The sequence below is a fragment of the Lithobates pipiens genome, unplaced genomic scaffold, assembly GCF_037356315.1.
Source record: "Lithobates pipiens isolate NorthernLeopardFrog02 unplaced genomic scaffold, aLitPip1_a1.2 Scaffold_27, whole genome shotgun sequence".
In the NCBI taxonomy this organism is placed as follows: Eukaryota; Metazoa; Chordata; class Amphibia; order Anura; family Ranidae; genus Lithobates; species Lithobates pipiens.
The window spans coordinates 111,060,025-111,080,868 of record NW_027507788.1 but is presented as its reverse complement, the minus strand read 5'-3'; the positions used below and the strand labels follow the sequence as shown (position 1 = coordinate 111,080,868).

At 42.8% G+C, this 20,844-nt stretch overlaps 1 protein-coding gene across 2 annotated transcripts in view; it reads left to right on the top strand.

Annotated features, from left to right (window-relative positions):
• POU2F3 (POU class 2 homeobox 3) overlaps nt 1-20,844 on the top strand; it is a 225,978-nt gene that overhangs the window by 69,491 nt on the left and 135,643 nt on the right. Inside the window, exons 1-2 of one of the 2 annotated variants that reach the window (XM_077457375.1) lie at nt 15,677-15,812; nt 16,416-16,484. In XM_077457375.1, the coding sequence (XP_077313501.1) occupies nt 16,424-16,484 (61 nt within the window). In that variant the 5' untranslated portion in view covers nt 15,677-15,812; nt 16,416-16,423. Of the gene's footprint in view, nt 1-15,676; nt 15,813-16,415; nt 16,485-20,844 lie in introns of those variants that run through there. The other variant, XM_077457374.1, reaches the window with a different exon arrangement.

The following is a 20,844-nucleotide window of genomic DNA, read 5'->3' as shown; positions in this document are numbered from 1 at the left end:
TTGGCTGCATGCTGACTGTGTGGGTGCAGTGGCTTCAAAGGGGGGGCTGAGGGGGCCATGACCCCCTCAAAATTATCATGTGCCCCCCAATTAAATGAAACTGACACAGGGAGCATGGGCGTCCGCAACTCAGGGCCGATAATGGGCAAAAATAGGGATTATTTAACCACTTTCGGGTGCAGGTGGAGTAATCTACTGCACTGCAGCTCCTGACAATTAAATTAAAGTCCCTACCTCTTCTATAGCAATCCACTGAGGCAGGCTAGGTGCGGTAGATCACTCCGCTTGCACCCTAAAGTGATAGTGACCTTTATGTCCCACACCGCGTGGCCCAGCTCGGTTCTCAAGAGAAAAGGACACGACCAGTCCCTGGCTCTTGGCTCGGGAGAAAGCTGCAGAAGGAGCACCACATCCAGTTCCTGGGCCCCAGATAGGAGAAATCAGTTGGACCGGGTGTAGAGGGAGACAGGGTTGCCACCTGTCTTGATTCTCCCTGCTATGGCTCCCTGCAGCACTGATAGCTTCCCTCTGTCCTCTCCTTCCGACTGCTGTGAGACAAAGGAGGATTGCTATGCTTCAGTTTTTGAATGAATGGTAAGAGGCTCAGCACAGAGCACTTCCCATTCATTCACTGTGCAGTGCAGCAGAGGCTGCAGAGAGAGGGACTGGGGAATCTATGTCCTCAGTACCATTCTATGTCTCAAAAGTGAGATATTAGCAGTCTGTTTAGAAACCTGATATTTCACCAAAGCCCCCAAACAGGGCTACAGGTCCCAGCATGGACCTGTGAGATCTAAGGGGTTACAGATTTAGATCTCAGGGGGTAATGCTGGTTTTTGTAGTCCTTACATTTTGGAAGGAGTCACCTCCTTAGATCCAAGGAGTTAAGGTTGGCACTTGTAGTCCTTAATTTTTGGGGATGTGACCCCCCAAAAGTGAAAGACTACAGGTTCCAGCATGAGCCCCCCAGAGCTGAGGACATGACACGCCCCTATCCCCCAATAGAGGGGGTAGAAATCAGGTAGGTCAGTGTAGGAGTCAGGTAGGTCAGTGTATTGGTCAGTATAGGAATCAGGTAAGTCAGTGTAGTGGTCAGGTAGGTCCGTGTAGGAATCAGGTATGTTAGTGTAGTGGTTAGGTAGGTTAGTGTAAGGGTCAGTGTAGGAATCAAGTAGGTCAGTGTAATGGAGAGGTAAGTCAGTGTAGGAATCAGGTAGTTAGTTTAGTGATCAGTGTAGGAATCAGGTAGGTAAGTGTAAAGCCACGTACACACGGGCGGATTGTCTGCCCAACTAAGTTCGTCAGACAATCCGACAGACAGTCCGTCCAACATTTGAATGAACGGACTTGACCACACACGATGAACAGACAGTCCGCTGAAAGCTTGCGCGATGACGTGTACAGCACGTACGACGGGACTAGAAAAACTACGTCCAATACACTGCAATGCAACCTTCGGCCGTGTAAATCCTTTCTGAGCATGCGCCATACTTAGTCTGTCCAACTTGCCTACACACGAGCGGACTGTCCGCTGAAACCAAGTTTGGACGGACAAAACCAAGTTTGGACGGACAAAATTACGGAAATTCCGAAAGACTTAGTCCGTCAGACTGTCCGCTGAAAAAGTCCGCTGAAGCCCACACACGAGCGGATTGTCCGTTGAAACACGGTTCAGCGGACTAAGTTGGGCAGACAATCCGCCCGTGTGTACGCGGCCTAAGGGTCGGCTAGTGGACAGGTAGATCAGTGTAGTGGTCAGTATAGGAATCAGGTAGGTCAGTGTAGGGATCAGGGTGGACAGGTAGGTCAGTGTAGGAATCAGGTAGGTCAGAGTAGTGGAGAATAAAACAAAAGGTGAATTTGTAACAAGACCTCTGGAGTACATTCTGATCTTGCATTATATATATAAAATTTGTTTTAAAGTTGGTCCCCCTACTTTCGACCCTGTCCCCCCATGTGCCCCCCCCCCCAAATATGAAAGCTGGAGACGCCACTGGTGGGCAGTAGTAAGTCATGCACAGAGCAGATGTCAGTAGTATGTAATTCAGAGTTCTGGGGTCAGAAGTAAGTAATGCAGAGAGCAGAGGTCAGTAGTAATTAATTCAGAGTTATGGGGTCAGGAGTAAATAATGCAGAGGGCAGGTGTCAGAAGTAAGCAATTCAGAGTGCAGGAGTCAGGGTTGCTATATGTCATGGCAGTTGCAAGCTACCCAGTTCCTTTGTTTAGCAAGCCCATGCCTATTAGCATTGAAAATGGATTTGTTTGCAAACAGAAGGAAGCTGGCTAGGGGGATGTCATTTAGTGCAAATAGTATTTTTTTCTTTGTAAATGTCACTTTTGGGCCTCATGCTTACAGGCAGAAAAATTCCACTTTTACAGGCATGCAGCATATTTTTTACGCCTCTAAACACGGTTCTATGGTAGCCTATGTGTCCATGCACATTAGATTTGGATCCAAGTGCTCTCCAAGCTGGTCACCACTTGTTCTGGTATCCTATACAGCATCTGTAGCCTTGTGGACACAGCAAGCGGCTTTGACTGCATCCAATGGTGGGTCCTGCAGGGCGGGTTTATAGTGACGGTGTTCATATTTCTTGATAAGTAAGATGCTTTTTTAACCATGTGTTTTTTGTTTTTTTTACCTTTACCATTGTTTAATAAATGTTTTCTAACCACAGAACTTAGATGACACTTTCTTTTACTAATAATACTTGAGATATGGCTGAACCCAAGTTTTTTAAAGAGGTAGAATTATGGTCTTATCTCTTGAGTAAATACCCTTTTAAATACATGTTACCAGTCTGCTAGCTTTTCTTGCTGCAGCTTGTCATTTCACGCTATTGCTGAGCTTGTGATCTACAAAGACACCCAATCCTTTTCCATCCTAGGTTTCTCCAGAAGTTCTCCCCCTAGTGAGCAACTTACATTCCGATTTTTAGCCCCCAAATGCATTACTTTACATTTCTCGATATTAAACCTCATTTGCTATGTAGTTGCCCACCCCTTATTTTATCAAGGCCTTTTTGTAAGGTTTCTATATCCTACTGCAAAGTTATTATCCTGCTTAGCTTCATATCATCAGAAAACACTGAGACTGAGCTATTTATATCATTCACTTATTCTAGTCTATCATTTATGAACAAATTAATCAGAATTAGTCCCAGGAGAGAGCCTTGGGTACCCCACTTGCAACTATAGACCAGAAGATACGCTATTTATCTTCATGATCTGCTGATTATCCTGTAACCAGTTTTCTATCCAGGTACATATACTATCATTAAAAAAAAAAGAAAACGAAAACCCCACTAAGGGACTTTATGGGCCTATAGATAGCCAAAACTCAGGGGTAACAATGAAATTTAAACTCTCAATACAATTGTTTTTAAACAAGGTGTATGAAATACTTAGCAGTTGATATCATAGTGTATATCAAAGAACAGAGGTGGGGCTTGAACTTTTTAGGCACAGTCAGCACAGAGTAATTACAAAAATATAATTTTATTTGATATATAGCATAAAAAACTAATCTAAAAAATCCACATTGACAGTACGGTATATATAATAATAAACAATACCGCTCCTGTGAGAACCAACAATAACTGCAAAAGGATAGAAGGGTGAATACAATTCATTCCATATAATGTGTATGTCCAAGAGTATGGTTCAAATATCTGTAATATCTGAAAATAGAATGACCAATGTCCAAACGCCTCAAGGGTGGACAGAAAGGCAGCAAACCAGTTTGCTATGGGGACGTGCATAATATAGTAACATAATGAAGCAAGTGAAGCAAGATTAATATGAAAATAGGGGTACAGAAAGAAAGTCTGGAAACTACACATATTCAATAATATAGTTACTAATACCACACAGGAGATATATGTACTTAAGAGATTATGGGGCTGGTTAGGAGGGGGAGGAAAAGGAAAAGGAGGAGGGGAACAGAGTGCACGGATATATCTAGTTTGGCACATATCGAAAAGAGCATATATAAAGAACTTACTTCTTCATACTAAGGAATGATAGATTCAAGTTTAAAAGAACAACACGGTAGAGCCAATACGAAGGTATAACAGGCTCTATGGTAGACTGGTAGCGGCGTTAAATAGTCCTGGCTAGCAGAGGTAGAAGCAGCATGTATGAAAGTAGCCTGGAATAAAGTATCAAGATGGATAAGGTTAATAAAATTATCTCACAGGAATATTTATAGATAGGACAGACTGGTAGTAAAGTAGTAAAAAGGCTCACTAAGCTGGTACGAAGTGGGGAGTATATGTCTTGAAATCAGGAAGTTAAACCAGTGGAGCCAGGAGAAATAGTAGTAATAAAACATCTCAATAATAATTGCAGTAATTGCCGGGTAATTTAGTAAAAACAGCAATTAGATATAACCCAAGGTAGCTGTGTAGAAATTAGGGAGCCCATGCCAGGTAATACCAACCCCACAGGAAACGTTCCCGTATTGGCAGAGAAACCTGTACAGCTGAACGCAAATGCCATAATGGGCAAATTATATCCCAAAAGGAAAAACAAGGTGCCTACCCAATAGACAAGGCCCTACAATGCACTAAACCTCCTTATGGCAAGTAACCATGATATAAAGTGGCAGAACTAAGCAATAGATGCCGTGCTTAAATAAGCACGTCCTGCCCATAGTCAATAGGTTGGAGACGCCGACGTGACGTCATCCGGACCAGCCGCCGTAGTCACTGAACATGCGCTGACCACTGAAGCCACGCCTGCGCAAAGGTTGGAACAAAGACGCTCGGAGAAGGGGGAGGAGAGCGCAAGGAGTGATATACGAGGACCAGGGGGGGGGGAACCCCTTGGACCTTATCCTCACTGTGATATCATTGTGCAACAACAAACAGTGTTCTACAATATCTTTTGGCATCAAAGCATGGTTCAACAACGACCAGTCAAACAGAGGTACCCGATGCATTTCAGGATCTTATCCTTGATCATATGATCCTGAAACACGTCAAGTGTTTCAGGATATATTTGTGGGTGCTTCTGAAGAAATTGCTGTTTGATGACGAAACACACTAAGCAGATGTTCCTGTGCGTCACTTACGGTCCGTAGATAGAACATAGGCCTGGTCACGGGTAGCATCCATCTTATTGTATGTAATATTGCACCAATTTGTTTGATGATTTATGGAATTTGTAGCTCTTTTTAGCTATTTTAATATATATTCCCAAAGGTTTTATACGCTGTTTTTATTTTTATTTTCACCATACTCCTTGCCTATTAAATTAATTACAGAAACAACAGGAACACACTGAGGAGAATAAATGATCTGTGCCAGGAGCCACCAGGAAGATTGGGACAGGTCCCCCAAAGACCTAAAAGCAATGATGACTTCCCTGGTTAGTGCAGTGTGTATTATCAAGCACGAGGTAGATTATTCACTATACAGGGTGTTCTGGAAATCGGCATCCCTGCTTTCACATTTTTAAGGACATTTGCATTTGTTCACTTAGGACTATTTGAATATTTTTATTTTGTAGCAATTTTTGTCAATTTATTTTTGCATTCACCACATTTATACCATAACAGTTTGTTTGTTGTGACAATTCATGGTGGTATATTTCAAATAAGTTTGGGCATGTCATTGTAAGCACTGTCTAGAGTATTTTGTTGACTGGTGTTCTATCAATACTGAGGTCCCCCAGCCTTCTTATTAGCTTTGTTGCACTTGGCATCCTTCCTGAGGATAGGCGGCCAGAACTGAATGGCATACTCAAAATATGGCCAAACCACAATTTTGAACAATGGCAAATACATTTTAAATTAAGAGCTTCTTTGATCTTAATTTGGTTCCAATTGCATGATGGGGGTCAGAGCCATTGTGGCATTGGGCAATACTGGGTTGAGGACCTAGGTGTGCATAGAGCGGGCTTAAGCTTCAAAGGTTCCCCAGGCCCACAGAAAACTAGTTGAGGATCCAAAGCCATAGCTGAGGCACTGATGAACAGGCACATCAATTCTTTGGTTCTCTGTGTCTGCCCAGGTTGTTACAAGAGAAAGAAATATGAAATTGTAGGTGGCAGTAGCGGCTGGTGTTTTTTTTGGGGGGGGGTCAGTCCTTACCCTGGATGCGGGTGATGAGAGCAGAGGTCGAGCTGATGTGGCCATCTTCCAGTGCGGTCAACCCTGTCCTTAAGCTTGGCGGGCTCAGGGAAAGATGCTCTGGTGTCCTCTCCTGGAGCAGCTTCTGCAGTGCATCCCCTATCTGTTCCTCCCAGCGCTAGGCATCCAATAGGATCACCTGATGTTTTTGGCCAATCGGGAAACGGGTTTCATACCTGCTTCCTGATCAGTGTTGCAACAGCGAATATTCATTCACTGTTGCAACACACCTGGGTGGGATCGGAGCATATCCCACCTGAGCCCACCCTATTTTGAAGCCTATTAGAGCCTCTGGCTGTAATCATGTGCTTAAAAAAAACCCTGGCTACTGTAATTTATACACCCAGTGCCCTAAAAGGGGGCAGACACATGACTAGCAGGCGGCCATGGATAGATTCATGCTATGCATGAATCTATTCATTGCATATATGGGGGTGGCATTGAGAGATGGGGGTGGGTGCCCCTAATGGACAGGCCGCCACTTGTAGGTGGGAATAAAATAGTTTACTCTGCAGAACTGAAATTACAACAAATCCATTAAGCTTTGAGAAAAGAAGGAAAAAGTATGATAAGATGACATGTACTAGTACTGCCAATTACTGTTACTAAATCTAGGTGATTATTCATTTGTCTCATATCACTGTCTTGTCATGGCAGCTTCTTGCTATGACAGGCGTTCATGTGAAACAAGAAGTGATCATCAGCTATACCAGTTTCAGTTGAATAGTGATACTTCTCAGTAAGTGATTCAGCATCATTCCATCACATAGTGCTATTGATAGTCCTTCTTTAAAGTGAATCTATCACAACACTGTAGAGTAGACTGATTCATATAAAAACCTATTTTAGTTTGTAAACTAGCACAAGCATGGCAAGTTAGCCATACTTCCCAACTCTAGAAGCTGAGAATGAGGCACATTTCGGGGGGATGGTGTCCTGCGGTGTATGTAACCTGCCACAGCGAAGTGAGTAAGTTTTGATGGAAGGGGACAATTTGGCACCTCCTGTGCACCCCAGGTAGAGTAGTAATACGGTGCACGCACCACATGACGGCAAACAGTGAGGGGTGAGCTTTAAGGATAAGATTCAGGGTGTAACATGTACCATGTTACAAATATACCGCCCCCCGTTCCCCGTTTTGACACAGAGCGGGGAATCTTCTCCCCCTACTTGCTGCCACAATCTAAAGAAAATACACTGTGCTGCATCATTCATTTACAGTGTTCTACCTTTGCGGCTGTTGGCTTGTAGTTTGCAATGAACTGCCATGGTGCTGTTGAGCACTCTAGTAGTTCATTGATTCTTCCTTTCTGCGTGAAACTGCCTGCCCGTAAGAGGTACGGTCTGCAGGATACCTGCGTGGCATCAGCAATCTTCAGCTGGCTGATGCAATGCTTTCCAGGCTCCTAAAAAATAAATAGTAAATGCTAATTTTTTTACCTGCAAAAAATCTGCATTTGTTTTCTTTTTTTAAAGGTGAACTTATCTTTTAAGGGGTGTAGTTAAATAAAACCCGGGCTTCCTTGCACCTATAAAATATGGCATTGATTGCTGTGCCACAAGAAAGAGTCTTACAAACACAAATAAACCTCAGCACAATAAGTAAAAAAAAAACTCTTCCATTAGGGCAGCACAGTGGTGTAGTGGTTAGCACTTTCACCTAGCAGCAATAGGGTTGCTGGTTCAAATCCCGACCACAACACTATCTGCCTGGAGTTTGCATGTTCTCCCTGTGCCTGCGTGGGTTTCCTCCGGGTACTCCGGTTTCCTCCCACACTCCAAAGACATGCTGGTAGGTTAATTAGACCCTGTCCAAAAAGAATTGGCCATAATATGTGTATGTGTATGTCAATGTTGTAAGTGTGTCGGGACTCTACAGGTTAAAGGACCGCATAAATAGCTGCAGATGGACACCGGTGGCAAGGAAAAGCGCCCAGAGGCGATTCAGTTCGTATAGGTAGCGCTATATAAGTCATTCATTCATTCATTCATTACATATGAATATATTTATTTGGTAGTCAATAGTAATGAATATTCTTCTTATATTTTTTTGTTTGTTTATTTTCAAGGAAAAATGGGCCTAACAGTACAAAAAATAGTTTTTTGTTTGTTTTGTTTTTAGCTGTACATGATTACCAAAAAAACCCTTGAAAGAAATTCTCCTACACCTGATGTTTGCACTGATACAACATATGTGTATAATGTAGTGTTATTTATCGTTTGTACCTTTGTTAAAAATAATAACTTTTGTTAATCCTATCTATAATACACTGAGTGTGACATTTGTTCTTGACACATGACCATAACCTAGATCAAGCCCTGATATAATCATTTTATTTTTATGTTTTATTGATTTATTTTTACACACTTTTTTTTTCTTTTTCACTCTTCTAAGGACATGGACAGCTTGGTCCTTCTGCCTGGTACACACAATGAGATTTTCGGATAAATGATTGTCCGTCTTTTTTTTTTGTTGCTAATTTTATGCTAATATCACGTTGAAAATGAAGAGTTTACTAAAGTTACTAAAAATCCTCGTACAACAGAATAACATTTCGGAAGTGATGTCATGTGTTGTAGTGTATTTGTATTGTATTTTTGAATGACAACTGTACTGATTAACAACTTCACCATTGTACCCAAACAGCATTGATGTCCTTTTTTTCCCCACAAATAGAAATTTCTTTTGGTGGTATTTGATCACCTCTGCAGTTTTTTTTTTTTGCGCTATAAACAAAAAAAGACTGACAGTTTTGAAAATAAAAATAATATGTTTTACTTTCTGCTATAATACATATCAAAAAAATATATATAAAAAAACTAATTTAAACCAATATGTATTCTGCTGTATGTTTTTGGTAAAAAATCGCAATAAGAGCATATTGATTGGCTTGCACAAAGGTTATAGCGTCTACAAAATAGGGGAAAGATATAGGGACTTTTTTTTTCATTATTGTTTTTACTAGCATTGGTGGGGATCATTGATTTTTATCTGACCCTAAGGCCGCGTACACACGGGCGGACTGTTCGCCCAACCTTGTCCGCTGAACAGTGTTTGGGCGGACAGTCCGCTCGTGTGTGGGCTTTCAGCGGACAGTTTCAGCGGACAGTTGGACGGACAAAGTCTTTCGGAAATTCCGAAAAACTGTCCGCTGAAACTGTGTTTGAGCGAACAGTCCGCCCGTGTGTGGGCCTGTCCGCTGTACTTTCGAAATGAGCGGACTGTTCCCGCTCGGAAAGTCCGCCCATTTCGAGCGCGTGTACAGGTAGGCGGGGCCCGCGAGGGAGACGTCGCGGGCTCCGCCGCCTGGAATGGGCTTAAAGGGGAACCCCAACGCCGAAAAAAATCGGCGTGGGGGTTCCCCCCAAGTCCACACCAGACCCTTGTCCGAGCACGCTACCCGGCCGGCCAGGAAAGGGGGGCGAGCGAGCGCGCCCCCCCTCCTGAGCCGTACCAGGCCGCGTGCCCTCAACATGGGGGGGTGCCTTGGGGAAGGGGGGGGCCGCGCGGCCCCCCCACCCCAAAGCACCTTGTCCCCATGTTGATGAGGACAAGGGCCTCTTCCCGACAACCCTGGCCGTTGGTTGTCGGGGTCTGCGGGCGGGGGGCTTATCGGAATCCGGGAGCCCCCTTTAAGAAGGGGGCCCCCGGATACCGGCCCCCCACCCTATGTGAATGAGTATGGGGTACAATGTACCCCTACCCATTCACCTGTGAAATAAAGTACAAATAAAAACACAACACAGGGGGAAAAAATATTTTATTGCACAGCCGGGGGTCTTCCGTCTTCGGGGGTCTTCTCGCCGGACTCCTCCGCTATGTGTGTGTAGCTCTTTTGCCAGCGGAGGAGTCCGGCTTTCTTCCTCCCCGCCGCCGGCCTCTTCTCCCGACTTCGGGGGTCTTGTCCCCCTCTTCGGTTCTTCTGCCGGGCCACCGCGCCTGGTCCGGTGGCCCGGTCTTCTGTCGCCGTCTTCCGTTCTTCTGTCGCCGCCTTCGGTTCTTCTGCCGGGCCACCGCGCCTTCTTGTAGCTCTTTTACAGGCGGTGGCCCGGTCTTCTGTCGCCGTCGCCGCCTTCCGTTCGTGTTCTTCTTCTTGTTCTTGTTCTTCTCCTGGAGATGTTGACTCGACGAGCTCTCCGGCCGGAATGCCGGGGACGCGCTGTGCGGTCACTTATATAGTGACAATGGGGCGGGGTCACATGGTATATGTCACATGGGTTGGTCACATGGGTTGATGTCACATGGGGACTATGACATCGTAAGGGGGCGGGGTCACCATGTGACATCAACCCATGTGACATATACCATGTGACCCCGCCCCATTGTCACTATATAAGTCACAGCGCAGGGCGGCTCTGGCATTCCGGCCGGAGGGAGCGACGTGTCAACATCGCCTGGAGAAGAACAAGAAGAAGAACACGAACGGAAGGCGGCGACGGCGACAGAAGACCGGGCCACCGCCTGTAAAAGAGCTACAAGAAGGCGCGGTGGCCCGGCAGAAGAACCGAAGGCGGCGACAGAAGAACGGAAGACGGCGACAGAAGACCGGGCCACCGGACCAGGCGCGGTGGCCCGGCAGAAGAACCGAAGAGGGGGACAAGACCCCCGAAGTCGGGAGAAGAGGCCGGCGGCGGGGAGGAAGAAAGCCGGACTCCTCCGCTGGCAAAAGAGCTACACACACATAGCGGAGGAGTCCGGCGAGAAGACCCCCGAAGACGGAAGACCCCCGGCTGTGCAATAAAATATTTTTTCCCCCTGTGTTGTGTTTTTATTTGTACTTTATTTCACAGGTGAATGGGTAGGGGTACATTGTACCCCATACTCATTCACATAGGGTGGGGGGCCGGTATCCGGGGGCCCCCTTCTTAAAGGGGGCTCCCGGATTCCGATAAGCCCCCCGCCCGCAGACCCCGACAACCAACGGCCAGGGTTGTCGGGAAGAGGCCCTTGTCCTCATCAACATGGGGACAAGGTGCTTTGGGGTGGGGGGGCCGCGCGGCCCCCCCCTTCCCCAAGGCACCCCCCCATGTTGAGGGCACGCGGCCTGGTACGGCTCAGGAGGGGGGGCGCGCTCGCTCGCCCCCCTTTCCTGGCCGGCCGGGTAGCGTGCTCGGACAAGGGTCTGGTGTGGACTTGGGGGGAACCCCCACGCCGATTTTTTTCGGCGTTGGGGTTCCCCTTTAAGCCCATTCCAGGCGGCGGAGCCCGCGACGTCTCCTTCGCGGGCCCCGCCTACCTGTACACGCGCTCGAAATGGGCGGACTTGCCTCCGCCTTACGTGGGCGAGTCCGTTCATTTCAAAAGTTGAGCGAACTGTTTGCCCAACCTTGTTCGTCAAACAGTCCGCTCGTGTGTGGGCAAGTCCGCTCATGCAAATTTTGAGCGGACTGTTTGACAAACTGTTTGCCGAACAAGGTTGGGCAAACAGTCCGCGCGTGTGTACGCGGCCTTAGTGACACTTTTTGGTGACCAGTGACACTAATTCAGTGATCAGTGCTATAAAAATGCACTGATCACTGTATAAATGTCACTGGCAGGGAAGGGGTTAACACCAGGTGTGATAAAAGGATTTAACCTCTGTCCTACAACAGCATGACTCCAACCATACTTTTGGTGGTGTCAGTGACCCCAATTGAGGTCCCGTATATTTCACAAGTTGACTACCACTGTTTTTCAGAAGATTGTAGTACATTTTATGTAGAAAGAGGACTGTAGCAAAACATTGCTGACCCCACTGTATCGCTAAGGTTTTGGTATTGACCTATGTGCATCTATTTGTAACTAGAAATGTAAATGTATTCTTGTTTTTCAACTTCTTATAAGCTTCCCGTATAGATCTAGCTTTTGTTAATTCTGCTATATTAGCGGTAATGGTAGATGTCAAATATTTGCCTAGTGGGTTATCTGATCATGCTAATGCTTACGTCTTCATCACTTTCAGGATGCAGCCCAGTGGAGATTAGGAACCCACTGGACTTCACATCCAGATTTGGCTAATAAAATTCCTACGAGGATGGATCTATATAAAAATAAACTGATATCCTTCCAGCAGGGCGATCGTCGTTTTTTTGGCCATGATGGCTAAACATGAACAACCTAGTTTTCCGATTTCAGAAATAGGTACCCCCTCAGGAGATATGGCTTCTACATAGTCTAAAAATTTTTGAGACCTTTCGGCATGTTTATCAGACATTATATACATCCCAGTTGACACCCGATTTCCAGCCAATGGAATTGGTAGCTTGGCTAGATTCAGGCACTGGTCTGGTTAATAGATAATGAGAGGGAGATGTTAATATGCCCTATAACATCGGAGGAGGTGCTTTCGGTTATTGGTTAATTTTCCTTGGGGTAATCACTGGGACCGGATGCTCTTCCCATTGAATTTTATAAGGCCCTTGCTCCTGTACTGGCTTCCCTTTATTCTATTTGGTTAAAAGAGGGAGCTCTGCCGGACTCAATGATTCATGCCCATATAGTTTTAATTTATAAGCCCCAAAAGATCCATCATTCTGTGCCTCATATAGGCCTTTTGCTCTTTAAGATTTTGGCAAAACTTATCCCCCAACGACTACAACCAATGATGCCTAACATTATTGATTCAGACCAGATGGGGTTTATGGCTGGTAGGGCCACTGATGTGAATTTGCAGAGATTGTTTACTAATATTCATGTTTCACATCTTAATGTCAGATCTAGGGTTGTTGCCCCTCTAGATATAGAGAAGGTTTTTTATACTCTTGAATTGTCCTTTTTATGGGAGAATGGGCTTTCCAATGGTAATTATAAAATGGCTTCAGGTCCTATATAGACATCCCACAGCTGCAGTGAAAATGGGAGGAGGGTTGTCAACTTCCTTCTCCTTATTTGGGGGAACTCAACAGGCCTGCCGCCTGTCTCCGACCCTCTTCTCTATTGCAATGGAGTCTATGGTCCTCCGCACTTCCCTTAAAGCTGTTTTACACTGGGGCAGCAGTGATAAAGCGCCGCCATTTTTAGCACCACTTTACCATCATCTTTGCAGAGGTTTTCGCCCACTAGCAGGGTGCTTTTAACCCCCGCTAGCAGCCGAAAAAGGGTTAAAACGACCCGCAAAGCATCACTGCAGTGGCGCTTTGCCAGCAGTACGGTGGCGCTGCCCATTTATTTCAATGGGCAGGACCGGTGGAGGAGCAGTGTATACACCGCTCCTTCACCGCTCCAAAGATGCTGCTTGCAAGATTTTTTTAACGACTTGCCAGCACATCGTCTCAGTGTGAAAGCACTAGGGCTTTCACACTGAGACTGCAGGAGAGACGTTTTTCAGGTGCTTTACAGGCCTATTTTTAGCCCAAAAGCATCTGAAAAACACCTCAGTGTGAAGGGGGTCTAATATTAAGGGACTGCGGATTGGTTGGTTGGGGGAGAGGGTAGCCTTGTATGCAGATTATCTTTTATTATTTCTGAATGACGCTGGACCCTCTCTCCAAGGGGCTTTATAGATATTGGACTCTTTTTCAACAGTTACAGGGCTGAAGGTAAATTGGACAAAATCCTTGTTGTTCCCAATAGATACAGAGGCTCGTAGTATGGCTTCGAGTGATATTCCATTGAAGTGGCTGGAGAATTTCAAGTACTTTGGAGTTGTAACCTCTCGCCAAGCTTCTGAATTTATCTTCTTGAATTTGACTCTGAACCTAGGAGATATTGGGTTAAAGTTGAAAATGTGGAAGTCGCTATCATTATCCTTATTGGGATGTATTAACCTCCTAAAAATGAAAATTATACAAAATGTATGTACCTTTTTAGACACTCTCCTCAGTGGCTCCCCGTTTCCTTTTTTACAAAATTAAATCAACTTTTCTCATTCTTTCTATGGGAATCAAAGAACCCCAGGTATAAATTGACCACCCTGATGCGCCCTTTTTTTGCACCCCCAGATTTATATAAATATTTTTTAGCCAATCAGTTGGTTACGGTCGCATGGTGGCTAAGTTCAGATTTATCTAACTCCTCTACTCGGTTGGAAGCAGCGGTGGAAGGTTCTATAGAAGCTCTTAAGGTACATGTATTAAGGGGCTGTAGGGTACCTTACCAATTGACTGCTTCAGTGCTCAACACTATTCGAGCTCGGGAGGCTGGTCTTACATGTGAGCATTATCTTAAAGATGTAATTTCACCAAATGTCCTGTTATGGTTTAATGCTACCCTTACTCAATTTTATAAATTACCTGAGCCTATTGCATGGACTAGGCATAATATCAAATTACTTTCTCAGGTGGTCACTGGTTGGAAACTGTTTACTTTTTCTACACTTGCTTCAACTTTTAACCTGCCTAGTTCTCATTTATTCAGATATTTTCAGCTTTCCCTTTCCTGCCCAGTTTCCACAAGATAGTTTAATAATTATACAATTCACTCTACAATCAGTACTTACTGTAGATCTGAATGTTTGGAGAGGTCCACTTCGGATTATATTCTCATTTTACCTTAATTTCCCTCATGCCATTGGAGGGTCTTAGAGCTAGACGGACATGAGGCATACCAGATTTGGACTTAGAAGACTGGGAGAGTGTGTGGGATTTCCCTCTGCAATTTTTGGTATCCTTGAGAGACGGTATGATTCCATTTAAATTGGTACATAGAGCATATATCATGCCACACAGACTTCAAAAGATAAATCCTGTGTGCTCATCTGAGTGTTGGCAGTCAGGTGCGGCTCAGGGGGATTACACACACATCTTCTGGACTTGCCCATATATATAGTTATTTTTTGGGTGGATGTGGTGGATTTATTGAATTCTATTACTTCTGCTCCTTTACAGCTCTTAATGTCTGTATGCTTGCTGTGTCTGGTGAAGGCTACTCTCCCTAAAGTGCCAGAGTGAGTGTTTGCTAACATCACATTATTTTATGCAAGAAAAGCCATTGCTTTAGATTGGAAGAAACCCTCTTCTCCTACCCTTGTATACTGGAAACAATTGGTAAATAATAATCTCCCACTGTACAGAGACACTTACACAAATAGGGCCACTGTGGTTAGAAGGGACTAAAGTATATTTTTGCTATTTTAGATGAGGATTGATATATATTTTTTTTTAATAGGATGGTTTAGATCCTAGCCCAATTAAAATACTCCTTCGTTAATCATCTTTCTTTTTTTATTTTCTATTTTTGAATTGATGGCTGATATGTAATGTGATTGGATCTTGTCTGTTGTTTTTTATTAAGAAAATAAATAAAAAGATTTAATTTAAGAAAATGTAAATGTACACCTGTAAGTGTGTATGATTTTGATGGGATACATTGGACTATTATGTATTTTGTAATAGGTTGATGTCTTTTAACAAGGTTGGCTCTTTCTTTTTGCTTTTATTTTATTTCATTTTAGAATGTGGAAAAAAAGTTTAAATGCCCTGAAAGCAGCACATTGTTATCTTATTCAAATTTGTAATGACTGACTGCCTAAGGCCTATGCAAATTCTCTGCTTTATCTGTTTGGTTTACCTGTGTGCTAAGGGTTAAAGAGCTCCCAGGAAGGGTGGTGGAGGGGGGTCAGTGTCATTTGTATAAAATATTCCTTTTCTCCAACTGACTTCTGTCTCACCTGGAAAAGAGAAATAGTGCCCTGAATGAAGACGCAGCTACAGGTCTCATCTGGAGCTGCCAAGTTATAGTAAATCTGGGAGGTTTTAAAGGTGAGGAAATAGATGTGATGGAAAGGGGGGATTATGTGTTTATGGGGAAAGTTGAGTGTTAATGCGTAAATTTGCAGACAAGGTAGATTAATGTTCCTTTTAATATTGATGGGCAATATTGCCAAGCCAACCCATAGTATGAATGTAGTGAGTATTATGTATTATTTAAAAAGCTGCACTTCATTGGCTGATTGCAATAACTGACAGCATTTGGAAGGGTCTACTATTGGTATTCATAGTATTTTAAACAATATGTATTTACTAACTGGTCAGAATTTGACAGGTCATTGGTAGTGCCAATACTATTTGGGAAAAGATGATGCTTAGAAGACAATATTCCATTTTTATTGAAAAAAAAAAAATTTCCTCTGTGCTATTTTCTCCACTGAAGAAAAAAATGGAGAGCCTGCAGTCTGCAGAGAACTCAAACAAATTTAAAGAAATTCTAAAGGTTCCGCCACTCCCTACATGATGAATATGATAATAGCATGTGTACTCTTGAATTTGACAGTCGAATTAATTTTATTATAATACAATGGTTTTGTTTAGAAATACATTATATGCATTATTAAAATCATTTTTTTTCCCTTTGACTTCTCTCAGATATTAACATGAGCCGTGAACCAGATTCCACAGAGGAACAGCAAAACGGAGAGGCACACTTACAGAATGGTGAGTGTCTGAAATAATAGATAGAGAGATCTCTAAATCAAGTTTTGGCTACCCACGGTCACTGAATATGCTGGAATGTTAAATATGACATTTAATGGGAAGGCTTTACCTGATTTAAACTGTATTTTTTTTTTTTTTTTCAACTTTTTTGTCAAATAGTTTTTTTTTCCAGGTTATGTTAGAAAAGATAAAATCAAATGTGGGCTATTGTACTTGTAGAGAAGATCAAGTTAGATTTAGTAGTTTTTTCAAAGCTCCTGAATGAATTAACCACTTGTTGGCGATCACCACATCTGCATCATATTGATTTCTTTGTGTTTCCGAAAGAGATGATTGCCAAGATACAGTCACATCAGTAAAATTTTGATAAAAACCTATTTTCTTTTACAAACAAATTCCTTGTGCTTTGTTGAATGAATGAAATAAAAGGAAAAACTGAGATATTCAAAATATTAAAGTCAGCTAAATTCTTATCTTGTGTTAAATTGTAGCAATAGACCTTTTTCAAACTAAGGGTTTGAATAAAAAAAAATATTATTTATCCACGTTACCCAAGAAATAATATTAGGGAAAAAATAAGTGAGTATAACCAAATTGATTTTTTGTAGCTTACGGTAATTAAAACATTTAAAATTGCTAGGTTTGATTGCAATATGCAGTGGATCTGTAGCTTTCAGTACCGGTAGACTGGCAATGTCATCTTTTAGCACAGTATTGTGAGAACGTAGTGTAGTGGCTCCAGGCAGAGGAAGAGAACTACCGGTATGATACAAAGGGGTTACCAAATTTTAGGAATAGTGAGAAATTGATAAAAAATAGAATTGGAAAAATGGACTTTATAGTCCGTACGTGTAAGCTTCAAGTAATTCATACTTTGTAATTAGTCGTCATGACCAAACTTGGGGTTGGCACCAGTACAGCCCTAATGTAAGATGGCTGTCTTGGAGACATATATTTGACTATTGTATGTTTTCTCAATTACTGTTTTTTTTTAATTCTGTTTTTATATTTATGTGGTGTGTTTAATAAAATGTATATCTTTAATCAGTGGTGCCTATAAAGTCAATTTTTCCAGTTCTATTCTTCTCTATTTCTCACTATGACAGGACGTGGCACTTTGTTATCTTTGTACACCCGCAATGCCATCCTGCGTTGGTGTGCTTAGATTTTTCTTAATAGAAATTTTAGGAAAACGTGTACAATAAGTTTAGGTTAATGTTATGGTCAGGCATTAGGAAGTTACGTTTAAATGGTAGGGTTAAGGTTAGAATTAGACTTCAGTTGGATGAACTTTTGAGGGTTAGGAGTTAAGGGGGCACTTTAGAGGTAAGATTGGTGATAAGAAGAAAAAATTGCTTATGCTTAGTTACCAGGTTAAGTGTAGTGGCAGTAAATGATCAAGTCTATATTTTACGAGTTAAGTATTAAAAGAGGCAGCATTGAGGCTTCTATTGCCAACCTTCTTCTTGAAACTTTTACTTTTCTGGCTGTCATGCTGATCCAATAGTTTTACTGCTTTGAGTCATTGGGGTTGATTACCTAAAGGAAAATAGGCTGTTTACTTTACTTTTCACTTTGCAAGGGGATTTTGCCTTAGCTTAGTGAATGAGGTGAATCTCAGCTGACTTCTATCATCCAACCACAAGCAAAGTGAGATTTCATCACATTCACTAAGATAAGGGAAAAGTCCTTTGAAAAGTGAATATTACCTTGCAAAGTCAACACCATTGACTCCAAGCAAGTGTTCAGACTAATACTTCATTGAGGTTCTGGAATGTAACAGTGAAGCATGGGTAATATTCATATTCCTTTTGGTTACAGTTTTTTTTTCTTTAAAGCCCAGCTAAACCTTCAGCTTAAATTGGCTATATACATTCCAGGGCTATTAAAATACCCCACAATGGCTTGCACATGCAGCATGGTGCTCTTCTCTATTTTCTTCCCAGCACCCCCTCTAATACCCCTTGCTCGCACCCTCTCCCTATGCCCCCCTCTTTTTCAAGTTTCTCCAGGTGAATTGTAATAATCCTATAATAATGATTGGAAAACTGACCCAAAAAATATTTTTTTTTTTTTTTTTTTTTTTTTTTTTATGTAGCTGTATATTTCTTTTCACTACCATGACTGACCACCAAAAACTAAAACAAGTCTCACACTCCTTACATGTAAGGGGATACTACATATGTGTTCAATAATTGTACCTGTAGTAGGACTGAGAAACAGAAGATCAATCCTTTTGATAAGCAGTTTGTTTAAATAGTGGAGGATCTGAGCACTGGTGGTGAACATTATTATTGGTGGCACAGTCACAGTCGAGATTAATATTGGTGACACAGTTTTAATAAATATAGACTGAAGACACATGACTCTTGGGACTTTTTTTATTGATTAATAATAGCAACACAGGCATTTGGATTTAAATCTTTATTTATGCAGTTGTAATTGTGAAATATACAGTATCTCACAAAAGTGAGTACACCCCTCACATTTTTGTAAATATTTTATATTATCTTTTCATGTGACAACACTGAAGAAATTACATTTTGCTACAATGTAAAGTAGTGAGTGTACAGCTTGTATAACAGTGTAAATGTGCTGTCCCTTCAAAATAACTCAACACACAGCCATTAATGTCTAAACCACTGGCAACAAAAGTGAGTACACCCCTTAGTGAAAATGTCCCAATTGGGCCCAGAGTGTCAATATTTTGTGTGGCCACCATTATTTTCCAACACTGCCTTAACCCTCTTGGGCATGGAGTTCACCAGAGCTTCACAGGTTGCCACTGGAGTCCTCTTCCACTCCTCCATCACGACATCACGGAGCTGGTGGATGTTAGAGACCTTTCACTTCTTCACCTTCCATTTGAGCATGCCCCACAGATTCTCAATAGGGTTTAGGTCTGGAGACATGCTTGGCCAGTCCATCACCTTTACCGTCAGCTTCTTAAGCCAAGCAGTAGCCATCTTGGAGGTGTGTTTGGGGTCATTATCATGTTGGAATACTGCCTTGCGGCCCAGACTCCGAAGGGAGGGGGGATCATGCTCTGCTTCAGTCACAGTACATGTTGGCATTCATGGTTCCCTCCATGAACTGTAGCCCCCCAGTGCCAGCAGCCCTCATGCAGCCCCAGACCATGACACTCCCACCACCATGCTTGACTGTAGGCAAGACACACTTGTCTTTGTGCTCCTCTCCTGGTTGCCGCCACACACGCTTGAAACCATCTGAACCAAATAAGTTTATCTTGGTCTCATCAGACCACAGGACATGGTTCCAGTAATCCATGTCCTTAGTCTGATTGTCTTCAGCAAACTGTTTGTGGGCTTTCTTGTGCATCATCTGTAGAAGAGACTTCCTTTTGAGACGACAGCCATGCAGAACAATTTGATGCAGTGTGTGGCGTATGGTCTGAGCACTGACAGGCTGTCCCCCCACCCCTTCAACCTCTGCAGCAATGCTGGCAGTACTCGTACTTCTAATACCCAAAGACAACCTCTGGATATGACACTGAGCAGGTGCATTCAACTTCTTTGGTCGACCATGGCAAGGCCTGTTCTGAGTGGAACCTGTTCTGTTAAACCACTGTATGGTCTTCTTGGCCACCGTGCTGCAGCCCAGTTTTAGGGTCTTAGCAATCTTCTTATAGCCTAGGCCATCTTTATGTAGAGCAAGGAGGAGGAGAACGAGGTGACATAAAACACGTACAACAGGACTATAAAGAAGGCAGTAGGCGATAGCTTTCGTCTCGTAATTTATTTTGAGCATGCGTAGCACTTTGTCAATTGGAATTGGCTACATACGATCGTAATTTAAACAATCGGATTTTGTTGTTGAAAAATTTTAGATCCAGCTCTCAAACTTTGTGTGTAGGAAATTCAGATGGAAAAAGTCTTATGGAGCCCACACACGAGCGGATTTTCTGACAACAAGATCTGATCGCACATTTTCTGTTGGAAAGTCCGACCATGTGTACAGGGCATTACAAGTCACATGACACCGGGAGGGAAAATGGCTAATTGGGCCTAATTTGGACATTTTCACTTAGGGGTTTACTCACTTTTGTTGCCAGCAGTTTAGACATTAATGGCTGTGTGTTCGAGGGGACAGCAAATTGACACTGTTATACAAGCTGTACACTTGTTACTTTACATTGTAGCATTTCTTCAGTGTTGTCACATAAAAAGATATAATAAAATATTTACAAAAATGTGAAGGGTGCACTCACTTTTGTGAGATACTGTGTGTGTATTGGATAAGTAGGTGAAGGAAAGTGACTGCGCTATTTATGTTTAAGATATTTTCTAATTTTATTTTTCCTTTTTATTGGTTGAACTATATAGGCTTGTGTCTTTTTTCA